This window comes from Symphalangus syndactylus, chromosome 22 (assembly GCF_028878055.3).
Source record: "Symphalangus syndactylus isolate Jambi chromosome 22, NHGRI_mSymSyn1-v2.1_pri, whole genome shotgun sequence".
Taxonomy (NCBI): domain Eukaryota; kingdom Metazoa; phylum Chordata; class Mammalia; order Primates; family Hylobatidae; genus Symphalangus; species Symphalangus syndactylus.
Genome location: NC_072444.2, coordinates 27,319,445 through 27,345,213, shown reverse-complemented (window position 1 = coordinate 27,345,213; position 25,769 = coordinate 27,319,445). Strand labels below are relative to the sequence as shown.

Below are 25,769 nucleotides of genomic sequence, written 5' to 3'. Positions count from 1 at the left end.
ACCTATAATCCCAACTACTCAGGAGGCTGAGGCAAGAGAAACGCTTGAACCCGAGAGGCGGGGGTTACAGTGAGCCAAGAATGCGCCATTGCACTCCAGCCTGGGCGACAAGAGTGAAACTCTGTGTCAAAAAAAAAAAACAACAAAAATTAGCCAAGCATGGTGGCACACATCTGTAATCCCAGCTACTCAGGAGGCTGAGGCAGGAGAATTGCTTGAATCTGGGAGGTGGAGGTTGCAGTGAGCCGAGATGGTGCCACTGCACTCCAGCCTGGGTGACAGAATGAGGCCTCTTCTTAAAAAAATAGGCCAGGTGCGGTGGCTCACGCCTGTAACCCCAGCACTTTGGGAGGCTGAGGTGGGCGGATCACGAGGTCAGGAGTTCGAGACCAGCCTGACCAACATGGTGAAACCCTGTCTCTACTAAAAATACAAAAATTAGCCCAGTGTGGTGGCACATGCTTGTAATCCCAGCTACTCAGGAGGCTGAGGCAGGAGAATTGCTTGAACCCAGGAGGCAGAGGTTGCAGTGAGCCGAGATAGTGCCACTGCACTCCAGCCTGGGCGACAGAGCAAGACTCCGTCTCAAAACAATAACAACAGGCTGGGCATGGTGGCTCACACCCAGCACTTTGGGAGGCCGAGGCGGGTGGACCACCCGAGGTCGGGAGTTCAAGACCAGCCTGACAACAGGGAGAAACCCCATCTCTACTAAAAATACAAAATTAACCAGGCACGGTGGCACATGCCTGTAATCCCAGTTACTCGGGTGGCTGAGGCAGAAGAATCACTTGAACCCGGGAGATGGAGGCTGCGGTGAGCTGAGATCGCGCCATTGCACTCTGGCCTGGGCAACAAGAGTGACACTCTGTCTCAAACAAAACAAAACAAAACAAAACAACAACAATAACAAAACAGCAGGTTCAAAGGCTGGTACATGAAAGATCATTGCATCAGCTGCTAAGTAGCTGTGTGACCTTGGGCAAATCTATCCTGCTTATCCATAAAAAGGCAAGGAAAGCAAATGGCCTCCCAAACATTGTGAGTATCCAATGGGACCTTGGGAAAGGTCTTGAAAAAACAAAACATGAAACGCCTTAGGAAAATTCTAATAGGAAGGCAGCCTTGCTATTGACAAAGAGGTGGGGAGACCTGTCTGTGTGTGTAGCACAGCACTGGACTGACAATACTTGGGAAAAGAAGGCAGGAGGCCAGGCTTGGAGTTAAGAGCCTGGGTCCCAGCCTCAAACATGTCTGTGAGCAAGGAGCCAAATTGAGGGCTGTGCTCCAAGGATAGCACTTCCTAGGTCTTGAAATCCTGCCCAGAGGCCCAGCGCGGTGGCTCACACCTGTAATCCCAGCACTTTGGGAGGCCTAGGCAGGCAGATCACTTGAGGTCAGCAGTTTGAGACCAGCCCGGCCAACATGGTGAATCTCCATCTCTACTAAAAATAAAAAAAAATTAGCCAAGTACAGGGGCGGGCGCCTGTAATCCCAGCTACCCAGGATGCTGAGATAGGAAAATTGCTTGAGCCCGGGAGGCGGTGGCTGCAGTAAGCCGAGATCAGGCCACTGCACTCCAGCCTGGGTGACAAAGCAAGACTCCATCTAAAATATATATATATATATATAAAACAGGCTGGGATGGCTGGGCACAGTGGCTCACACCTGTAATCCCAGCACTTTGACAGGCCAAAGTGGGCGTATCACCTGAGGTTAGGAATTCAAGACCAGCCTGACCACCATGGTGAAACCCCATCTCTACTAAACATACAAAATTAGCCAGGCGTGGTGGCACATGCCTGTAATCCCAGCTACTTGGGAGGCTGAGGCAGGAGAATCGCTTGAGCCCAGGAGGTGGAGGCTGCAATGAGCTGAGATTGTGCCATTGCACTCCAGCCTGGGCAACAAGAGTGAAACTCCATCTCAAAAAAAACAACAAACAAACAAACAAAACACGGGCATGGTGGCTGACGCCTGTAATCCTAGCACTTTGGGAGGCTGAGGCGGGCGGATCACGAGGTCAGGAGGACCAGCCTGGCCAACATGGTGAAACCCTGTCTCTGCCAAAAATTAGCCGGGCATGGTGGCACGTGCCCATAATCCCAGCTACTCAGGAGTCTGAGGCTGGAGAATCACTTGAATACGGGAGGTGGAGGTTGCAGTAAGCTGAGATTGCACCACTGCATTTCAGCCTGGATGACAGCAAGACTCCATCTCAAAAAAAATAAATAAATAAAAATAAAATATATATAATAAAAATAAAAAATTATTTATTTTTACTTTTTTTTTCTTTTGTAGAGACAGGGTTTTGCCTCGTTATCCAGGCTGGTCTTGAGCTACTAGACTCAAGTGATCCACTCTTCTCAGCCTCCCAAAGTGCTGGGATGACAGGCATGAGCTGCCATGCAGAGTTTTCTTTACTTCCTTTTGTCAGATATCTCACGCCCTAGTATGGCTTCCCATTCTCCTAGGCCTGGGAGCAATGGCTTTAATAGTAATCACTAGCCAGGCGCGGTGGCTCACGCCTGTAATCCTAGCACTTTGGGAGGCCGAGGCGGGTGGATCACCTGAGGTCAGGAGTTCGAGATCAGCCTGACCAACATGGAGAAACCCCATCTCTACTAAAAACATAAAAAAAATTAGCCGGGCATGGAGGCGCATGCTTGTAAGCCCAGTTACTCGGGAGGCTGAGGCAGGAGAATCGCTTGAACCCAGGAGGTGGAGGTTGTGGTAAGCCGAGATCGCGCCATTGCACTCCAGCCTGGGCGACAAGAGCGAAAACTCCGTCTCAAAAAAAAAAAAAAAATAGTAATCACTGTATTTGCATTTTGGAGGACTGCTCCTAAGAGCTGTTTCTCTTTAAAGAGTCCCAGCAATCAAATACAGATTGGCTGGCTAGCTCCCATGTTTCCACACAATTCCCTCCTACTTAAGCTCTCTGTGTTTACACACAGGACATCTAACTGCTTGTTCTGGTCAAGGTACAGCTTTCCAGAGCTCTGAGAGACAGAAGAGAAAGGGTTGGTACGTTCTACAGGTGAATGGTGGGCTGCTGAGAGAGGGACAGAGAGACACAGTCCAAGGTAACAGGAAAGCTTCTGGCACTGGTGCCTGTGCAGTCAGTGGTGTCACTGCTAGGGCAGGAAATAGGAGAGGCAGAGCAGGTTTGGGGGAGGGGAAGAATGATAAGTTCAATTTGGGACCTTTATTCATTAGCTCCTTGGGCATTACTAGGTGGCAGGTACTGTGTCAGGAACAACTGTGAACAAAAGAAATAAGGTCCCTGCTCTGCTGAAGCTTACATTCCTGTATGGGAAGGACAACTTAAATAAATCAACAAACTAACTGCAGAAGCCCTGGTTCTATAGTCATGTGACAGACTGCACCGCAAAGGCGGCCAGGGAAGGCTCCATCTGGGGGAGACCTGGAGATTAGAAGATGTCAGGCTGAGAATGACAATGACCCAGGGACATAGCCTGAGAGAATCAGTTTGGATATCTAGGTCTGGGCTGGAGATCATCAGAAAAGAAGCAAAAAGCATACTGCAAAATATACGCAGCATATAATACTACTTATAGGGAGATCAAAAATACACATAATGATAATTATTATTAATTATTTGAGACAGAGTCTCGCTCTGTCGTCTAGGCTGGAGTGCAGTGGCAAGATCTCGGCTCACTGCAGTCTCCGCCTCCCGGGCTCAAGCGATTATCCAGCCTCAGCCACCCAAGTAGCTGGAATGACACGGGTGCGCCCCCTCGTCCAGCTAACTTTTGTATTTTTAGTAGAGACACGGTTTCGCTATCTTGGCCAGGTTGGTCTGTAATTCCTGGCTTCAGGCGATCCGCCCGCCCGCCTCGGCTTCCCAAAGTGTTGAGATTGCAGGCGTGAGCCACCGTGCAGGGCCTCATTGATTATTTAAGGCTGTTTAGATTATGGTTTTTTAGATTATGCTTTTGTTTCCCTAAACGGGGTGGTGAGTACAGAGGTGTGAGATGTAACACGTAATTTGTACACCTTTTGCACACGTAAATATCACAAAGTAAACTTTTAAAATAAGACAAGGCCTATGGCCTCGCAAGGCTTCTCTGAGGAGCGAGGACCAGGCAGTCACAGCCAATTTCCACTGCCTCCGCGCTCCGGCCTAGGCCAGCCCCTCTCCCCAATCATTCGCTCGGGGCTGGCTCCGCCCCAGAACTGCGCAACCTCCCCGCCCACATCCGTGTCCTAACCAATGGGCGCTCGGAATTTGGTCCCACACCCCTGTCACGCCCCGCCCCAGACTCGCGCGCCCGTGACGTCACGGCCCGGCCCCCGCCACGTGACGGCCGCGCCGGGCTCTAGCTCCCCGCCAAGCTAGCGCCGCAGAGACCGGTGAGGCGCCGGCGGCCACGCCGCGGAAGGCGCGGGCCGAGCAGAGCCGGGCGTTGGGGCCCGCGCGCGCATGGAGGCGTTGCCGGCAGCCCCCTGAGGGCAGCAGGGAGACAAGACCCGGCGACCTCGCGCATCCCTCGAGCCGCCACGCGCTCTCGCCACCGGGCGGCGACGGTCCGCGGAGCCGGCGCGGCCATGGCGACGGGCGGCCAGCAGAAGGAGAACACGCTGCTTCACCTCTTCGCCGGCGGGTGAGTTCCCGGGCCCAGCCGCGCGCCCCGCCGCCTGCGGTCCCCTCGGCCTTCGCCCCGGGCGCCGCCCCAGCCTCCCGCGGCGATCACTGGCCTTCCCTGGGCTACGGCGCCGGCGCCTGGGAGGAGGAAGTCCCGGCGTCGGGGACTGGTGGGCAGGGCCGAAGGAGGGGTTCGGGCCTTCCTCACCCGCACGGCCAGACCACAGCCCCGAGGGCGGCTGTGCCCCGCCGCCCGTCCTCCCCGCGGCGTCCCCAGCTTTTTCCCATTCTGAACAGTCAGTGGCCGGTGAGTGTTGCTCGGCGGCGATCCTGCCTGGACGCTGTGGCGCGGACCCCCCTCCCCCGCCCCCTTCTCCCAGGGCCTCTCCCGAAGCGCAGCGCCTCAGAGCCCGGGGCAGGATCGCTGATGCTCGGGTGTGCCCGAGGTTCCTCAGGGCAGCGCGGGAGGTCATCTGGACGGGCAAAAAGGTCTGCGGACGTTGGACGCCAGCAAGGCCTGGATGGTGCTGGGGAACGGTGATGCTAGCGGCCACACGCGGGGTGGCTAAGCCAGGGACCCGGACTAAAATGAGGTCTGGAAGGTGTGTTGAGACACTTCTCGCCGGCTAGTGGACGCTTCCAACGCCGGAGACCGCAGAATTGTAAGGTGTTCCTTGTTTTGAAAGCTGCATTAGGTCTATGGTCAGGTACCTTTTTTCCAGCAGAGACAATGCATTTTTAGGAGGTTGAGTTCTGCGGTTAGGAAGGGAGATGATTTTTACCTCCCTGCCCCTCTCCACCTTCCCCGCCTCACCCCCCGCCGAGAATAGAAGGTAAAATATTTTTGAGTATTAGTAATTTTCTTGTTTCCTTTATCACAGCCGGTGGCTTGGGGTCCTTTCGGAGTCTTCAGGATATTTGGAGTCTTAATTTGAGGACCTCATGGGCCTGGCACAGCAATTTTTGAGTGTAGGATATTTTGCATAAAATAGTTTATCCTCTTGGCTTGAGTAGTTTAGTTGCGGCCTGGATTCCTACCTGGATATGTTCCTTACAACAAACAATGGTTGAGAAACTTATCTTGGAAGATGACTGATGAAAGCGTCCCTGAGCTTTTTTGTACTTGTATTGTGGGCAGTCACCAGGTTACTTTAACCAAAAACTTTGGTGGGTTTTTAGGAAGAGTTTCTCATTCATCTCTTCCCTGTCATTCCCTTGCAACCCTTCCATGTCTCCATTGAGACTTCCTTTTTTTTTTTTTTTTTTTTTTTTTTTTTTTTTGAGAGGGAGTCTTCCTCTGTCGCCCAGGCTGGAGTGCAGTGGTGCTATCTCTGGGCTTACTGCAACCTCCGCCTCCCGGGTTCAAGCGATTCTCCTGCTTCAGCCTCCGGAGTAGCTGGGATTACAGGCCCCGCCACCATGCCTGGCTAATTTTTTTTTTCGAGACGGAGTCTGGCTCTGTAGCCCAGACTGGAGTGCGGTGGCGCCATCTCGGCTCACTGCAAGCTTCGCCTCCCGGGTTCACGCCATTCTCCTGCCTCAGCCTCCCGAGTAGCTGGGACTACAGGCGCCCTCCACCGCGCCCGGCTTTTTGTATTTTTAGTAGAGACGGGGTTTCACCGTGTTAGCCAGGATGGTCTCGATCTCTTGACCTTGTGATCTGCCTGCCTTGGCCTCCCAAAGTGCTGGGATTACAAGCGTGAGCCACTGCACCCGGCCACGCCCAGCTAATTTTTTTGTGTTTTTGCTAGAGGTGGAGTTTTGCCACGTTGGCCAGGCTGGTCTTGTACTCCTGACCTCAAGTAATCGCCCACCTCGGCCTCCCAAATTGCTGGGATTACAGGCGTGAGCCACCACGCCTGGCGAAGACTTCCTTTCAGAGTAACACAAGGGGGAAGCATTCTTAAATTAAGCCACTCTATATAAATTTGTCTTTCTTGGGAATTTTAAACAAGTTGGCCATTTTTTTTTTTTTTTTTTTTTTTTTTTGTCTCACACGTTTTTTAAGCCAAGAAGGATCATTTAAAAAAAAAAGGAATTTCTGCTCAGTTATTTTGACTTACTGTTTTTAGTGAGGTGGGTTTTTTTTTTTTTTTTTTTGAGACATTGTCTTGCTCTGTCTCCCAGGCTGGAGTGCAGTGGCGCAATCTCAGCTCACTGCAAGCTCCGCCTCCCGGGTTCATGCCATTCTCCGAGTAGCTGGGGCTACAGGTGCCCGCTATCACGCCCGGCTAATTTTGTGTATTTTTAGTGGAGACGGAGTTTCACTGTGTTAGCCAGGATGGTCTCGATCTCCTGACCGTGATCTGCCCGCCTCGGCTTCCCAAAGTGCTGGGATTACAGGCGTGAGCCACTGCGCCCGGCCAGTGAGATGGTCTTTTACAATTTTTCTTTGTATTCCAAACCAGGAGAGTTCCATGCTGGAGCAGCCTCTGTTGAGGCTCGCTGTGAAATGGATGGCCCTGTCTTGTTGAATCTCCCTCTGTACCCTTCACTATGCCCTCTGGCTGCCAAATTCTCCTACTGGGGCACCAGCCTTATATCTTGTGATGGAGTAAATCTGCAGTGGCCAGCACAGCTCTCCTGCTTGATTAAGATGTAGGTAGTTTATTAGGGTGGCGCCTGAAGCCACTGTATTTAACAAGTTGCCGTTCCTGTATTGGCAGCAGTTTGAGACTCGAAAGAAAAGACAGCTTCCAAAAGGTTGTTTTCAGAGTAACTAATTGGATTTTAATCCACTCTCACTAGCCTAAAATATTTTACTTCACTTTCTGTTAGGGAAGAACATGAAAGGAGCTGAGTGTAAAATGGCTGTATTGTATGGTTAAAATGAGTCCACCCAGAGGTCCCACCTAGTCTGGTGGAATATGTGCTGCCTTGCTCCAAGTAACTAGTTGCCACTGTTGTTAAGCTGGCGTCTTTCCAGAAAACGAAGTGCACTTCCTTTGAAAAGAAGTCAGAGTCCCCACTTTAAAAATCTGTCACATTTCTCCTTTTTATTGAATAGCCATTGGAAACTATAATATCAAACAAGTTTAATACTGTTGCTAATTAATGATACTGAATAAGCATTTCTTTTTTTATTTTTATTTTATTTTTATTTTTTTTTTGAGACGGAGCCTCACTCTGTTGCCCAGGCTGGAGTGCAGTGGTGCAATCTCTGCTCACTGCAACCTCCGCCTCCTGAGTTGAAGCGATTTGATTCGCATGCCTCAGCCTCCCCGGTAGCTGGGATTACAGGCGTGTGCCACCATGCCTGGCTAATTTTTGTATTTTTAGTAGAGATGGGGTTTTGCCATGTTGGCTAGGCTGGTCTCGAACTCCTGACCTCAAGTGATCCATCCGCCTTGGCCTCCCAAAGTGCTAGGATTATACAGGTGTGAGCCACCATGCCCTGCCTGAAAAGGTATTTATTTATTTATTTATTTGTGATACAGAGTTTCACTCTTGTTGCCCAGGCTGGAGTGCAGTGGTGCGATCTCAGCTCACTGCAGCCTCCACCTCCTGGGTTCAAACGATTCTCTTGCCTCAGCCTCCCGAGTAGCTGGGATTAAAGGCTCACACCACCAGGCCTGGCTAATTTTTGTATTTTTAGTAGAGAAGGAGTTTCACCAGGTTGGCCAGATTGGTCTCGAACTCCTGTCCTCAGGTGATCCGCCCACCTCAGCCTCCCAAAGTGTTGGGATTACAGGTGTGAGCCACTGGGCCCAGCCCTGTCATTCCTTTTCTATTGTTTAAACTACCTCGTCAAGAAGAACACAGAAGTGCTCTGAGGTGGCCCTTCTGTATGTAGGCTTGATTTGCCAAAGACGAAAATCCTATAAATTTTCCCCACCAAATAGCATGGGGGTTCTGGTTGTCTGTTAGTGTTAGTGATGTCCTTCATCTGCTGGGCAGCCACTTAACATAGCATAGTGCCCATTTAGATCTACTGGTCCCTGAAATAGCTGGGTTAAGCTGTCCTTAGATTTAGAGGTTGATCCCGGATTAGATGCTTTGGGTCTTATTTTTATGGCATGCTTTTTTGTTTTGTCATCCTAGCCTTTAAAATGTATTTTAATGGGAATGTAGTATCTCTTTGAGATCTTAAACTAGGCCAGGTGTGGTGGCTCACACCTGTACTGCCAGCACTGTGGGAGGCCAAGGCGGGTGGATCACCTGAGGTCAGGAGTTCGAGACCAGCCTGGCCTACATGGCGAAATCCCGTCTGTACTGAAAATACAAGAATTAGCTGGGCATGGTGGTGCACGCCTGTAATCCCAGCTACTTAGGAGCCTGAGGTAGGAAAATCGCTTGAACCTGGGAGGCGGAGGTTACAGTGAGCCAAGATCGCTCCACTGCACTCCAGCCTGGGAGACAGAGAGAGAGACTCCATCTCAGAAGAAAAAAAAAACTTAAACTATAATAAGACACAGATATTTTCAAAATTCAATGTTTTCCCACCTAGTATGGGCAGCTGTTGCCAGGTACTTGTCCCTACAAATTAAATCTTTATCAGCCAATGGTTACTTTTTTTTTATTTCTTTTTTTGAAGCAGCATCTCTCTCTATGGCCCAGGCTGGAGTGCAGTGGTGCCATCTCGGCTCACTGCAACCTCCACCTCCCGGGTTCAAGCAGTTCTCATGCCTCAGCCTCCCGAGTAGCTGGAATTACAGGCACGCACCACCACGCCCAGCTATTTTTTGTATTTTTAGTAGAGACCCGGTTTCACCACGTTGGCCAGGCTGGTCTTGAACTCCTGACCTCAGGTGATCTGCCCACCTCAGCCTCCCAAAGTGCTGGGATTACAGGCGTGAGCCACTGAGCCCAGCCAATGCCAGGTTTCAAGTAAAACCTTCCAGAAATTTACAGTGTATACAGAAAAGCACCTAATGTTTTTCGAATAGCATGATAGAGGTAGCAGGTGAAATGGCGGTTACCAAACCTCCAAAGATTAGGATTGCAGGATGTCTGGCAGTATCATTTGCTGGCAAAATGTGGATAAGCTGTGAGCCTGGAAAGAAGTTTGCCATCAGTGGGGTAGTGATTATTACCAGAAAGAGCATACAGGCCTTGGTTTTAGTGCCCGATATGCATGTATGCATCGGGAACAGAGGCTCTTGTTGAAGACAGTTGGTTTTTTACAAATTTTCCTTGATAGTTTAAACTCAGAGTTAAAAAGCACAATTCTGTTGCATAATTTAAAATTTTATGACTTCTGATCACATAAATATACTTTTTAAAAAATCCCAGTATATATTATAGTAGTAGCGTTGTAGTTTTACTCTGCTGTCAACTGGAGGTGAGGTGCCTAAGCCACAAGGGGAAAAATTAAACTAGGGTGGCATGGGTGTAAAAGGATTAGAAGGTTGACTATATCTTCATGTAATAAATACAAGACTTCAGTTTAGGAAAGGAATAATGAGAGAAGGTAGAGGAATGGGGAGGGGAGTTTTTTTGTTTTTGTTTTTTTTTTTTGAGACAGAGTTTTGCTCTTGTTACCCAGGCTGGAGTGCAATGGAGTGATCTCGACTCACTGCAACTTCTGCCTCCCGGGTTCAAGTGATTCGAGGGGAGCATATTTTTATCTTTTAAAAAAAGGAATACATAAGCCGGGTGTGGTGGCTCATACTGGGATTAGAGGCGCCTGCCACCACGCCCAGCTAATTTTTTTTTGTATTTTTAGTAGAGATGGGGTTTCACCATCTTGGCCAGGCTGGTCTTGAACTCCTGATCTCGTGATCCACCTGCCTTGGACTCCCAAACTGCTGGGATTAACAGGCATGAGCCACCGCTCCCAGCCCATTCCAGCACTTTAAAAGGAGGCCGAGGCAGGTGGATCACTTGAGGTCAGGAGTTCAAGACCAGCCTGGCAACATGGTGAAATCCCATCTCTACTAAAAATGCAAAAAAAGTTTAGCTGGGCATGGTGGCGCAGGCCTGTAATCCCAGCTACTTGGGAGGCTGAGGCAGGAGAATCACTTGAACCCGGGAGGCAGAGCTTGCAGTGAGCTGAGATCATGCCACTGCACTCCAGCCTGGGCAACACAGCGAGACTCCATCTAAAAAAACAGAAAAGGAATACAGAGTTAAAAACAGAAAAGGTGCAGAAAAAATTCAATTAGTAGTTTCTTTTTAGAAAATTAGGCAAATAGACTTCAAAGAGTATCCCTTGTGACTGCTTTTAGACATGTAGTTTAACAATTGTTCCTAGCTTTCCTCCACTGGATTCAATCCTTCAGATGTTTGCTGTGAATGGAATATCCCACAGAGAAATTTCTTTTTTTGAAACGGAGTCTCGCTCTGTCGCCCAGGCTGGAGTGCAGTGGTGTGATTTCGGCTCACTGCAAACTCCATCTCCCAGGTTCACGCCATTCTCCTGCCTCAGCCTCTCAAGTAGCTGGGACTATAGGCACCCGCCACCATGCCTGGCTAATTTTTTGTATTTTTAGTAGAGACGGGGTTTCACCATGTTAGCCAGGATGGTCTCGATCTCCTGACCTCATGATCCACCTGCCCCAGCCTCCCAAAGTGCTGGGATTACAGGCGTGAGCCACCGCGCCCGGCCCCACAGAGAATTTTCTCTGCACTTTGGCATCAGTGACTGACTAGAACAGTGTTAACTTAGGAGCAAAATTAAATTAATGTCCAGGGTGTTTCCTCAGAACTGTTAAGACAAGCATGAGTCCCAACTGGCCTTTGGAAGATTATTTATGTTAGTAAAACTCTAACTGCTTTCTTGAAAAGTTTAGGTATACATTTTTTTTGACTAGGCTCGTTTAGGGGGGCGTTCAGTTGCAAGTAATAGAAGATTCAACTTCAAACCGGCTTGCTTATGGGTACAAAAACCTGAACTCTAGAGGGAGCACAGGCTTCAGGTGAGGGCTTAGCTGAGCAGTGCGTTAGTGTCACTGGGAGGGGCCCACCCACGCCTGCTTGGCCTCCAGTAACCTGCTTCATTCTAAGGCTGGCCCTGCATAGCCACAGAAGGGCTTCCAGCAGCAGCTCCTTGTATTTCTCCCACCATTGAGCAAGTCTTCAGTGTAATTCTGGACCCACTAGGACATGTAGTACCCCTTGCTCTAAACCAGTCATTGCTCCCAGGGAAATTATGCTGAGTACTTGGGCTGAAATCATATGCCCATCCCTAAACAGATAACAAGGCAAAGTAGATGTTATGATGTGGACCTGCTTCAGTGAGTAAGGCCAAAACTAGACATGAGTTCAATCCTGTCCACTGTGTGACTTAAGAAATTAGGGATCTTGGCCAGGCGCAGTGGCTCATGCCTGTAATCCCAGCACTCTGGTAGGCCAAGGTGGGCAGATCACCTGAGGTCAGGAGTTCAAGACCAGCCTGGCCAACATGGTGAAACCCCGTCTCTATTAAAAATACAAAAATTAGCCAAGCATTGTGGCGCACATCTGTAATCCCAGCTACTCAGGAGGCTGAGGCAGGAGAATTGCTTGAACCCAGGAGGTGGAGGTTGCAGTGAGCTGAGATTGCGCCAGCTGGGCAACAAGAGTGAAACTCTGTCTCAAAAGAAAAAAAAAAGGAAATTAGGGATCTTGTTAAGACAGAGGAAGAGAGGGATGGATGCTGGGGAGGCAACCAGCAGTGCCACCAATCCATTTTACGGTCTTCAAATAGTGCCCATTTTATTGGTCTAGAACAGGGTTTCTCAACTTTGGTTGGATGATTGTTTGTCTGTGAGGGATGGGCTGTCTTGTGCATCATAGGATGTTTAGCAGCATCCCAGGCCTCTACCCACTAGATACGAGTAACCCCCCTCCCCCATTTCAAAACCCAAAATGTCTTCAGACATTTTGTTACTGGGGTGGGGACAAAATTGCCCCAGTTGAGAACTACTGGTTTAGAATAGTGGCCTTCAAACTTTTTTTTTTTTAAGTTTTTGTGGGTTTCTTGTTTGTTTTGTTTTGTTTTTGTTTTTGTTTTTCCTTTCCTGTCACCCAGGCTGGAGTGCAGGGGTATTATCACTGCTCACTGCAGCCTTGACCTGCCAGGCTCAAGCGATCCTCCCATCTTAGCCTCCAGGGTAGCTGGGTAGCTGAGACTAGAGTAGCTAGCATTACAGGCACGCGCCACCACACCTGGCTAATTTCTGTAGTTTTTGTAGAGATGGGTTTTCACCATGTTGCCCAAGCTGGTCTTGGAACTCCTGAGTTCAAGCAGTCTGCCTGCCTTGGCCTCCCAAAGTGCTGGGATTACAGGTTTGAGTCACTGTGCCCAGCCATGGCCTTCAAACTTTAATCATACACTGCTATGATTAACATGTTTGTGCATATCTTATGTATAATTATATTACCCTGTTACTTTTATACATACTATAAGACCTATACACAAAATAGAAATTAAATGGGCTGGGCACGGTGGCTCACGCCTATAATCCCAGCACTTTGGGAGGCCCAGGCAGGCGCATCACCTGAGATCAGGAGTTCAAGACCAGCCTGGCCGACATGGTGATACCCTGTCTCTACTAAAAATACAAAAATTATCCAGGTATGGTGGCACACGCCTATAATCCCAGGTACTCATGAGGCTGAGGCATGAGAATCACTTGAACCTGGGAGACAGAGGTTGCAGTGAGCCGAGATGATGCCACTGCACTCCAGCCTGGGTGACAGAGTGAGACTCTGTCTCAACAACAAAAAGGAAACAAACAAAATAGAAATTAAATGGTGGAGGTTATAAATAAAATGTTATTTCTTTCTGTATGCCAGTAGGTCATGGTGCACATCTCTTAGAGTATGTATCCTAGTTTGGAGATTCCTTGTCTAAAATACTGCTTGCCAGTCAGATTAGTCCATTTTCCAACTATGTGAGGCTAACGCTGTGTCAGCATGTAACTGGCGGTTGGATATGACTTTTCCTAGGATGTCTGAGCACTGGCTACTGGAGCCCTCAGATGAACCAAGAGGATCCTAGTCTAAGACTTAGGTGGAAGAACCTGCCCTGCCGCCATTGACCAGACTGTCTATGAGAGAAGAACGGTTGTGGGTGTCAACATTGGGGCATGTGGGCAGAGAGGATTTTACTATTATTGTCCCCAACTCTGTCCCCGGCCCCTAGTAGGTCTGGGCTACAGATTGAGAGAGCTTGTAAGGCAGGGACACTGGTAGCTTGCTCTGTGGCCAGATGCCTCCTACAAGTGAGAGGCTGGTGCATCAGCCCAAGCCAGCAGGATGAGAAGGGAGTGGGTGGTGTGCTTGGGAAGGACACTCAGTGACTCCCACTTTGAGCCAATCTTGTTAACTCCTAGAGGTCCCATTGGCTTGATGTCAAGGAGCATGGGGACCAGAGGAAGGAAAGGCACCTAGTTCTGCCTGCAAGCTCCCCAGGGCAAGTAAGTCAGAAAAGAGATGTGGGGATGAACTGCTGGTGGGATCAATGGCGGGGGGTGAACTGATGGTGGGATCAATGGGAGTTCCCAGTGTTGGGGCTCATAGTAGGTTGAACGCCGTCTACAATGAAAAAACATTCACCAAGGCCTCCAGTACATCGCAAACCTTTTTTTTTTTTTTTTTTTTTTTTTTTGATACGGAGTCTTGCTCTGTCGCTCAGGCTGGAGTGCAGTTGTGCGATCTTGGCTCACTGTAACCTCCGCCTCCCAGGTTCAAGGGATTCTCCTGTCTCAGCCTCCCAAGTACCTGGGATTACAGGCGCCCACCACCATGCCCAGCTAATTTTTGTATTTTTAGTAGAGGCAGGGTTTCAGCATGTTGGTCAGGCTGGTCTCTAGGACTCCTTACCTCAAGTAATCTGCCCACCTCAGCCTCCCAGAGTGCTGGGATTACAGGTGTGAGCCACCACTCCCAACTTATTTCTCTCTCTCTCTCTCTCTCTCTATATATATATATATATGTCTGTTTCTATATATATTTCTATATGTCTATTTCTGTATATGTCTATATATATTTCTATATACATATATATATATATATATATATATATATATATTTTTTTTTTTTTTTGAGACGGGGTCTCACCCAGGCTGGAGTGCAGTAGTGTCATCTCACCTCACTGCAGCCTTGACCTCCCTGGGTTCAGGTGATCCTCCTAAGTAGCTGGGACTACAAGTGTACACCACCATGCCTGACTAATTTGTTTTTGTTTTTGTAGAGACGGGACTCCAGCCTGGGTAACAGAGCAAGACCTTCTCTCTTTAAAAAAAAAAAAAAAAAAAAAAAAAGTGAGTGTGGCCTGCCACCTTGAAAGAGGTTACTGATTCGCTGTTACTAGGGCATTTGCTTTTTTGGATGAATACACCATCCTTTGATCAGTGGCATAGACTTGGATGACAGTTGGCCAAAGTAATGAGTGCAGTTTACTTAGGGACAAAGCAAAGGTGGTTGACCTGTATGGTATTTGAACTTACTGGCTTTCTGATGAAAGGATTTACCCAGAAGCTCTTTTTTTCAATGATTTGGAGTTACGTTATTGAACACAAATAGATTTCAGATATTTCTTTATTTTACTACGTAGCTGGTAAGTTTCTCAGTATCTTTAAAAAATATTATACTTTTTAGGCATGTGGTTATTATGATAGGTAAGAGTATTTTGTATGAATAGACATGGGTTAGAAAGTTTTTGCGTCTATCATTTTTATTTTATTTATTTATATATTTATATATTTATTTATTTATTGAGACTGAGTCTTGGCTTTGTCACCCAGGCTGGAGTGCACTGGTGTGATCTCAGCCCACTGCAACCTCTGCCTCCTGGTCTTAAGCCATCCTCCCACCTCAGCCTCCCAAGTAGCGGGACTATAGGCGCACATCACCACACCCAGCTAGTTTTTTAATGTGTATTCTTGGTAGAGACAGGGTTTTGACCTGTTGCCCAGGCTGGTCTCCAACTCTTGAGCTCAAGTGGTCCACCCATCTCGGCCTCCTAAAGTGCTAGGATTACAGGCATGAGCTGCCACACTTGGCCACCTCTATCTTTTTTTAAATATTCCTTATTATAGCCTATTTTCTTTAGATATATTCTAGTGCTTGGAGCAAATTACACAAACCAATATTAAGCTAGGCCCACAACTTGATTAAAAATAAAAGTAGGCCAGGTGTGTGACTCACACCTGTAATCGCACTTTGGGAGACCAAGGCGGGTGGATCACTTGAGGTCAGGAGTTGAAGACCAGCCTGGCCAACCCTGTCTCTACTAAAAATACAAAAAAATACAGCTGGGACCTGTAGTCCCAATCACTCAGGAGGCTGAGGCACAACAATTGCTTGAACCCAGGAGGCGGAGGTTGCAGTGAGCTGAAATTGCACCACTGCACTCCCAGCCTGGGTGACAGAGTGAAACTGTCCCCCAAAAATAAATAGGTAAATAAATAAAATAAAATAATCCGTCATGGGGATTTTACTTCATTCATTACTTTCAGAGTGTGTGTCAGGTACTAGGTTTGCTTCTAGATTTCCGACATTTGCCTCTAATGGAGTAGGGAAGCTGCATAAACATTCTATACGTCCAGGCCTGTTTTTCCTTCCTGTCGTTGCCTTTCCCAGGCGGAGATGCTGGTGCTCTATCATTTTTATTGACCCACCTATTTTATGCCAGGTGCCTGCTACGCTCTAGTTGCAAGAATGTATGAACAGCTTTTCTCCAAGGAGCTCCCAGTCTAGTGAGAAAGACTTTTTTTCAAATACTTAGAAACCTTGGAAGACATTTTCCTTGAAATCTCAATTGAATAATTCCTTTGCTTAGTAAATACTGTTTCGGAACTTGTTGAGCCCTGATGCCAGGGATGGAAAGATAATTAAGGCCCCAGGTCTGAATCTTGAGGAACTCATCAGATTATAGAGCGATGTTTTCCAGAGTGAGGCCTGTGTCACTGGTAGGCATGAGTGAGGATGTGTCTATGGCCCTTGACATTGTTAATTATAATTAGCCCATCAAACATGCTATTTCATTGGTAGAATTGTTTAAGAGATGATGGAAGTAGGTATTTTAGGATAAATAAGTGAGTTGCCTTGAAGAAAAATATTTAAATAGTAATTCAGGTAATATCTCGATATGAATATATTATAAGGGCAATACTCAAATGATTGGCTTAGGGGAACCCTGATCCAGAGAGACAGTGTGAGTAATGAAAACACAGGATTAACTGATTAGTTGTGAATGAGGGAAACACAAGGACTTCATTGTTGAAGGTGATTAATCAGATCTTTTTTTTTTTAAGACAGTCTTGCTCTGTCACCCAGGCTGGAGTGCAGTGACACAATCTTGGCTCACTGCAACCTCCGCCTCCCGCATTCAAGCTATTCTCCTGCCTTCAGCCTCCCCAGTAGCTGGAATTACAGGCATTACAGGCATGTGCCACCACACCCGGCTAATTTTTGTATTTTTTTTTAGTAGAGATTGGGTTTCACCCTGTTGGCCAGGCTGGTCTCGAACTCCTGGCCTCAAGTAATCCACCTGCGTCAGCCTCCCAGAGTGGTAGTATTATAGGTGTGAGCCACAGTGCCTGGCCGAAAGTAATTAATCAAATTTTAAGACGGGTCTGTATTGGGGTAAATATTGATTTTCAAAATAGTATCTTCACCTGAATGAACTATTTTGTTTGATTGTGCAAAAATACTTTTCTAGAGTATTCATTGCAACATGGTAGTGAAATTAGAAATGATATGAATGTCCAACAGTAGGAAATTGGTTAAAATCTTATCAATCGATAAGGTAGAGATAGTAGAAGCCATTGCAAATGATGAAGCAGGTGCATAATTTGCTATAAAAGGGCACTCGGAATACCTAGATACTGGGAAGGGGTTAGGTGAAAATGCCAAGAATGGAAAGCCCCAAAGGATGTGCTAATGTGGGAATAGTAGTTACCCTTTAGCTCTGGGATTTCAACTTTTTTTTTTTTTTTTTTTTTTTGAGATGGAGTCTTGCTCTGTTGCCCAGGCTGGAGTGCAATGGTGAGATCTCCGCTCACTGCAACCTCTGCCTCAGCCTCCTGAGTAGCTGGGATTATAGGCATGCACCACCACGCCCAGCTAATTTTTGTATTTTTTTTTTTTTTTTGAGACGGAGTCTCGCTCTGTCGCCCAGGCTGGAGTGCAGTGGCGCAATCTCGGCTCACTGCAAGCTCCGCCTCCCGGGTTCACGCCATTCTCCTGCCTCAGCCTCTCCGAGTAGCTGGGACTACAGGCGCCCGCCACCGCGCCCAGCTAATTTTTTGTGTTTTTTAGAGAGACGGGGTTTCACCGTGGTCTCGATCTCCTGACCTCGTGATCCGCCCGCCTCGGCCTCCCAAAGTGCTGGGATTACAAGCGTGAGCCACCGCGCCCGGCCTAATTTTTGTATTTTTAGTAGAGATGGGGTTTTGCCATGTTGGCCTGGCTGGTCTCGAACTCCTGACCTCAGGTGATCCACCTGCCTCGGCCTCCCAAAGTGCTGAGGTTCAACTAATTTTATTAGCCTTTGTTGTGTTCTAGTTTTTTTTTTTTTTTTTTTTTTTTTTTTTTTGAGACGGAGTCTTGCTCTGTCACCCAGGCTGGAGTTGCAGTGGCATGATCTCGGCTCACTGCAGCCTCTGCCTCCTGGGTTCACGCCATTCTCCTGCCTCAGCCTCCCGAGTAGCTGGGACTACAGGCGCCTGCCACCATGCCCAGCTAATTTTTTTTTTTTTTTGTATTTTTAGTAGAGACAGGGTTTCACTGTGTTAGCCAGGATAGTCTCGATCTCCTGACCTCGTGATCCGCCCACCTCAGCCTCCCAAAGTGCTGGGATTACAGGCGTGAGCCACCGTGCCCGGCGTGTTCTAGTTTTAAAGAGAGAAAAGCTAAACTTAGCATAGCTTCTCTGTAGAGAATAGCATAGCTTCTCTGATCTGCTTTGGTTTCCCTTCTTACAGGTGTGGAGGCACAGTTGGTGCTATTTTCACTTGTCCACTGGAAGTCATTAAGACACGGTTGCAGTCTTCAAGATTAGCTCTCCGGACAGTCTACTATCCTCAGGTTCATCTGGGGACCATTAGTGGAGCTGGAATGGTGAGACCAACATCCGTGACACCTGGACTCTTTCAGGTGCTGAAGTAAGTTCAGTCTTCTCTGCTCCTGCCACCTGCACACCCTGTACCGCCACTGTCAACACAGAATGTTCATCAAGCTTATCAAATGTGATGTTCTGTTTGCATAGCCTTGGTCTTAACTTAAGAATTAGATTTCTTTACCAATACTTTTGAGCTCTGACCTTGCTCCCCTGGCAGCGGGGGTCCCAGTGTACATGTGACCATCATCCAGGGCAGTTAAAGTAAACCTACCTAGCAAAGCAAACCAAAAATCCACGTGTAAATTGTTGCATCACATTGTTGCTCTTGCTCAAAGCTTTTGAGGGAAATGAAGATAAGAGGTGGTAGAGTAAAATTTTAAAAATTGCACAACAGAAGAGTTCTGAATATTTTATTTTATTTTATTTATTTACTTTTTTTGAGACAGAAGAATCTCGCTCTGTCACCCAAGCTGGAGTGCAATGGTGCGATCTCGGCTCGCTGCAGGTGATCTGCCCACCTTGGCCTCCCAAAGTGCTGAGATTACAGGCATGAGCCACCGCACCCAGCCGTGAATATTTTTAAAAGAAACAAAATGTTTGTTTGTTTGTTTTTTGAGACGGAGTTTCACTCTTGTTGCCCAGACTGGAGTGCAATGGCGCGATCTCGGCTCACCGCAACCTCTGCCTCCTGGATTCAAACGATTCTCCCACCTCAGCCTCCCGAGTAGCTGGGACTACAGACATGCGCCACCATGCCCGGCTAATTTTGTATTTTTCATAGAGATGGGGTTTCTCCATGTTGGCCAGGCTGGTCCCAAACTTCCAACCTCAGGTGATCCGCCTGCCTCAGCCTCCCAAAGTGCTGGTGTTACAGGCGTGAGCCACCACGCTGGCTTTTTTTTTTTTTGCTTTTTATTGGGAAATATTTTTAAATGTATAGAAAAGTTATATTTAATAAAATGGGTTTTAAAATTTGTTTTATACCTGAGCTACCTGCCCATTTTATTATTTTTACTGTAGAAAAAATAATTCATTTGCTTATAAAGTAGCCAAATATTCTTAAGTCAAATTTGGCTTATCAGTCTATGCTTAAGGTAAAATCAAATTCAGAAGAGAACTGATTGAATATCTGATTTTTAGCTCAGGACCTTGTACTTTGAGATGCTCTATAAATAATAGTTGAATTTAACTGAGTGTGATATTCAAATCTTTGAAACTGATTCTTGGGCAAGAGTGTGTTCAAGAAAGACATTCATCAAGAAAGCTATCAGTGTAGAGATTTATTTGGGAAATGTTAGAAAAAGAAGTAATAAAATGGAGATGCTCTGTTTTAAAAACAACATATTTAGCACTTTTTTTTTTTTTTTTTTTTTTTGAGATTTAGTCTCACTCTGTTGCCCAGGCTGGAGTGCAGTGGCGCGATCTCCACTGACTGCAAGCTCCGCCTCCCGGGTTCACGCCATTCTGCCTCAGCCTCCCGAGTAGCTGGGACTACAAGCTCCTGCCATCACGCCCAGCTAATTTTTTTATATTTTTAGTAGAGACAGGGTTTCACCATGTTAGCCAGGATGGTCTCAATTTCCTGACCACGTGATCCACCCGCCTTGACCTCCCAAAGTGTTGGGATTACAGGCGTGAGCCACCGCGCCTGGCCACATTTAGCACTTTTAGGCACAATTTAGATGAGGCAGGATGAGTTGGAGAGTGCTTAATTTATTTTTAGGTACGTTTTATTTGTAAAACCCAACCATGAGTCACTCGGGCATTCATGCCAAATGTGTGCAAAGGTACATCTGAGCTTACTGAGCAAAACTGAACAGCAAGACCAGATGCCAGGGACAAGTGAGAGCATCAGAAGCCCAGCGAGGGAACAGGGAGATCAGTGTCCAAGACTCCAGGAAAATTGGGGGTTTTGTTTGTTTGTTTTCTTTTTTGAGACAGATTCTCACTCTGTCACCCAAGCTGGAGTGCAGTGGTATGATCTCTGCTCACTGAGACCTCTGCCTCCTGGGTTCAAGCGATTCTCCTGCCTCAGCTTCCCGAGTAGCTGGGATCACAGGCGTGCACCACGATGCCTGGCTAATTTTTGTATTTTTGGTAGAGACAGGGTTTTACCATGTTGGCCAAACTGGCCTTGAACTCCTGACCTCAGGAGATCTGCCTGCCTTGGCCTCCCAAAGTACTGGGATTACAGGCATGAGCCACTGCGTCTGGGTGAGAATCAGGTTTTTAAATTAAATGCTAAGAAGAGGAGTGGAGACACTGGGCAGGAAGGTTGGGGGTGGGTACAGGAGGGACAGAAGCACAGAGATGTGGAGGGACACTTTGCTCTCAGGACAGATCCGAGTCCATGGCCCCCCACAAGACTGGACTGTGAGAACACCCCTCCTGCTTTGCCTTTTCACATGCTTAGGCAGTGCCAGTGTCCTAGGTGACACCTTTCTTCTAAGGAACATGCAGTGCTTTGGACATAAGGAAACTGAGACAGGTAATGTTACTTCAGCAACATTCAAAATGAACTTCCTCTTGCCAAATAACTCATGACTAGTGAATTTGGATTTACTGTAACTGGGGAACTGTTACCCAAAAGTGTGGGTGTCAACAGGGCCAAGCCTGGAAGGTAAATGGGAATGTTTCTCCATTTTAGGTTTTACAGGATATGTGGGTTGAGCATCCCTTTATCCAAAATGCTTGGGACCAGAAGCAATGTGCATTTCGGATTTTGGAATATTTGCTTCATCATACCAGTTCAGCATCCCCAGTCCAGAAATACAAAATGCTCCAGTGGGCATTTCTTTCAGCATCATGTTGTCACTCAAAAAGTTCCTGATTTTAGAACATTTTGGATTCTTATGGCTTTCTACTCTCCAGTAAATCCACCCCCCCATAAGAGATTGTGTGTGTGTGTGTGTGTGTCTGTGTGTGTGTCTGTTTGTATCTGTTCCCTCCCCTTAATTAGGGCAATTGTTTAGTAAAATTTAAATCAAAGGAAAAAGGCCACTGCATGTTTTAATACAGGAACAACTTCCACACCACACAAAAGACAAACTATTTTCATTACAGTCCCACCGGCTTCATTGGTTAATACAGCCACAGCTACACAATAATGAGCCATCACTTACATATGAATACTTTAATTAATTAATTTTTTTTTTTTTTTTTTGAGACAGAGTTTCACTCTTGTTGTCCAGGCTGGAGTGCAATGGCGCGATCTCGGCACAACCTCCGCCTCCCAGGTTCAAGCGATTCTCCTTCCTCAGCCTCCCAAGTAGCTGGGATTACAGGAATGTGCTACCACGCCCAGCTAATTTTGTATTTTTATTAGAGACGGGGATTCTCCATGTTGGTCAGGCTGGTCTCAAACTCCCAACCTCAGGTGATCTGCCCGCCTTGGCCTCCCAAAGTGCTGGGATTACAGGCGTGAGCCACTGCGCTCGGCATGAATACTTTAAAATCAGTTTATTTTATTGGCATCAAAATACAAACAATGGCGTTATTAAGTAAAATTTTAGTTATAATGTTTTGTTAGGTGTTTGTAAAGTGGCACTTTTCACCCAAGAGCTATTTTATTTAAGCTTTATTTCCTCACCTTTATTATATATTTTTAAAATTCTGGGCCAGGCACAGTGGCTCATGCCTGTATTCCTAGCACTTTGAGGGGCCAATGCAAATGGATTGGTTGAGCCCAGGAGTTTGAGACCAGCCTGGGCAATGTGGCGAAATCCCATCTCTACAAAAAATACAAAAAATTAGCCGGGCATGTTGGCATGCACCTGTAATCCCAGCTACTCAGGAGGCTGAGCTTAGGAGTTGAATATAACTGAGCATGATATTCAGATCTCTGAAACTGATTCTTGGGCAAGAGTGTGTTCAAGACAGACATTTATCAAGAAAACTACTTATCATTGTAAAAATGTATTTGGGAAATGTTAGAAAAAGACATAATAAAATGCAGGTGCTCTGTTGCAAAAACCACACATTTAGCACTTTTAGGCACAGTTTACGTAAGACAGGATGTTCTTGAGCCCAGGAGATCAAGGCTGCAGTGAGCTGTGATTGTGCCACTGTACTCCAGCCTGGGCAATGGAATAAGACCCTGTGTCAAAGAAAGATTTTCTCACACAACTGTTTAATAACTTTCAAGTAAAGGACTACTTTAAAAAAAATTGTGGGTACATAGTAGGTGTATACATTTATGAAGAAAACTCCTTTTACGTGGTAGTATTTCATTGATTTTTCACAACCTTAGCAGATTAGTACTCAGGTGTGACGTTAGCTCTATTTTAGAGAAGAGGACATGCAGGTTAAGGGTTAAGTGACATGCCCAAAGTCACGTTCAATGTATATCCACCTTGTTTCTAAGAAAGACTTGAAGCCGCTAAAGTAAAGTAAGAAATGAACAAGCCCCAGACCCAAGGCTGAGCCTCTGCTGCTTCTCTGAGAAGGCAGCAGCAGTTGCCAGCTCAGAGACTCCTAAGACTGCACCCTCCTGCCTCCATGGCTATTGCTTCTGTTTCCTTTGCTGTGCTGCAGCCTTACAACCTCTGGCTGTTGGAGGGTCCAGGGCCCAGACCCTGGCCTTCTCTAGCTACTGCCACTCCTTCTGTGGGCGCACTTAGTTTCATGGCTGTAAATACTATCTGTAAGCTGGCAGCGTTACTGCTCTGAGCCTCACACGCTCCATCCAGCTGCCTGTTTGATAGCTTGGATGTTTATTAGCCATCCAAGAGTAACATGAGCAAAATAGAACTCCATAAAACCTGCTGCTCCCAGAGTCTTCCCTGTCTCTGTTAGAGGCAGCTCCATCTTTCCAGCTACACAGATCTCAAGCCTCATATTCATCCTTAGATCTTATTTCTCAGCCCTGCAGCAAATCCTTTCAAGTCTACCTTCAAAATAAATACAGAATCTGACCCTTTTTCACTACTTCCTCCACCACTGTCCTGATGGAAGCCACCGTATCTCACCTATATTGGTGCATTCGCTTCCTGACTACTCTGGCTTGAAAGCTTGCTGCCCTCTACCCTCAGTCTGTTCTCAGCAGAGCACCCAGAGAACTCTGCTCAGATCCTCTGCTCAGAGTTTCTGTCTCCCTCTGGGTAAGAGCTACAGCTATCCCTGCGGCCTACTAGGTTCTACACGATTGTCACCCTTCCCATTACTTCTGACTTTTCATCTCCTATTTTCCCCTTTGCCTCTCCAGCCTCCTTTTTCTCCCTTTAAAAGGCCAGGAACATTTCCCACCGCAGGGTGTTTGCAGTAGACATTGTCTGCATGGCTGACTTCCGCTGTCATCACCTTGCAGGAAGACCCTACAGTGACCATGCTATTTAAAAGCAAACTCTCCCCAACACCCCAGCCCGCCTTCCTGCTTTATTTTTATCCGTAGCACTTACGTCCATCAACATACAGTGTAGTTTACTTACTTCTATTCTTTTCTCCCTCTTCACCACCCCTTTCAATGGGACTTCTTTGGAGGTAGTGACTTTGGTTTCTTTTAATTACTGAAATCGTCCCCAAGCATCGAGAATGTTGCCTGTCACATAGCAAGCATTCCACACAAATTGAATGCATGAGTTTTGGCATGTCAGGAAGGTATTGCATATAAAGGGCTTAACACCCTCCCTCCATGTAAATAATAAAGCTGCTGTCATTATAATAGCTACTCTCTGCTTTTAAACACAAGGTGTTTTTTTTTTTTTTTTTTTTTTAGAAACTTTAAAGTCTTATCTCTTAACAGAGGCAAAAAAAAAAGGGGGGGGGGATATCCTATTACATAATTCTCATGTGAAGAAAGCATACTCACTCTTCGGGGGAAATGTGTATCTTTTCCTGTTAATAAGTTCTAAAAGCAGAGTCTTTTAGACTCAGGTCTTACATAAAAGCAATATACCAACTTAAGAAGCTTTAGGGGGGCTTAACAGAGGGTGGCTCCTTTTCAGGCTGCCACCATGTGGGTTGAAGCCACCATCCTCTCTCACCTGGATTATTGTACAGCTTTCTGTTTCTTCATTAACCATCCCTAAGCTAACGGCAGTGACGATGGTTTACAGAGAGGGTCTTTATCTAGTAAGTGATCAAACAAGAACAAGGGTACAGGCTTTTGTCTCATCTACAAAGCCCGTGTTAGTTTCCTGTTGACATTTTTGGAAGACACTTTGTTATTCAAAAACCCATACAAGGCTGGGCGCAGTGGCTCACCCTTGTAATCCCAGCACTTTGGGAGGCCAAGGCAGGTAGATCACCTGAGGTCAGGAGTTAGAGACCAACCTGGCCAACATGGTGAAACCTCGTCTCTACTAAAAATACAAAAACCAGCCGGACGTGGCAGCACATGCCTGTAATCCCAGCTTCTAGGGAGGGTGAGGCAGGAGAATCACTTGAACCTGGGAGGCAGAGGTTGCAGTGAGCTGAGATCACGCCACTGCCTTCCAGCCTGGGCAACAGAGCGAGACTCCATCTCAAAAAAAAGAAAAGAAAAAAAACCCATGCAAATAACATGGTCATTAGTTTAAACGTTGTCTGCTTATGGCCGAGGCAGGCAGATCAGGAGGTCAGGAGATAGAGACTATCCTGGCTAACACGGTGAAACCCCATCTCTACTGAAAATACAAAAAAATTATCCAGGTGTGGCAGTGGGCGCCTGTAGTCCCAGCTACTCAGGAGGTTGAGGCAGGAGAGTGGCATGAACTCAGGAGGCAGAGCTTGCAGTGAGCCAAGATTGCGCCACTGCACTCCAGCCTGGGCAACACAGCAAGACTCCGTCTCAAAAAAAAAAAGTTGTCTGCTTATTAATAGTCTTACTCATTTGGGGAATACTACTTTAAAAGACTTGTCAGAGAACAGAATTTGTTTATAGAAAGTTTATTTTTCAAAATTCAGAGAAAAAATATTCTCTATTCTGTTAAAGAAAAGTATTCTGTTAAAGAAAAAATACTCTCTATTGAAGAACCTATCTCGAACCTATCTTTTTTTTTTAATAGTTACTTAAAAAGCAAAAAGGCAATATGTTAACAGATCCAGGTATCTGCTATTAAATGTGACAGAGTAATAGTATGTGTATTTCAGGTATCTGCTTTTCAAAAAAATAAAAATCTTCTGGCTTAATATTTTCCAGCAAAGTTCTTACTATTTAAGCTGCTGAGATACATTCTTTTTGTTTTTTCTTTC

The 25,769-nt window shown here is 46.7% G+C and overlaps 1 protein-coding gene across 1 annotated transcript in view; it reads left to right on the top strand.

Moving 5' to 3' along the window:
* Positions 1 to 4,297: 4,297 nt before the first annotated feature.
* Positions 4,298 to 25,769, top strand: part of SLC25A33 (solute carrier family 25 member 33) — a 42,087-nt gene continuing 20,615 nt past the window's right edge. Inside the window, exons 1-2 of the mRNA XM_055261884.2 lie at positions 4,298 to 4,628; positions 18,463 to 18,642. Of these exons, the coding sequence (XP_055117859.1) occupies positions 4,573 to 4,628; positions 18,463 to 18,642 (236 nt within the window). The 5' untranslated portion in view covers positions 4,298 to 4,572. The remainder of the gene's footprint in view (positions 4,629 to 18,462; positions 18,643 to 25,769) is intronic.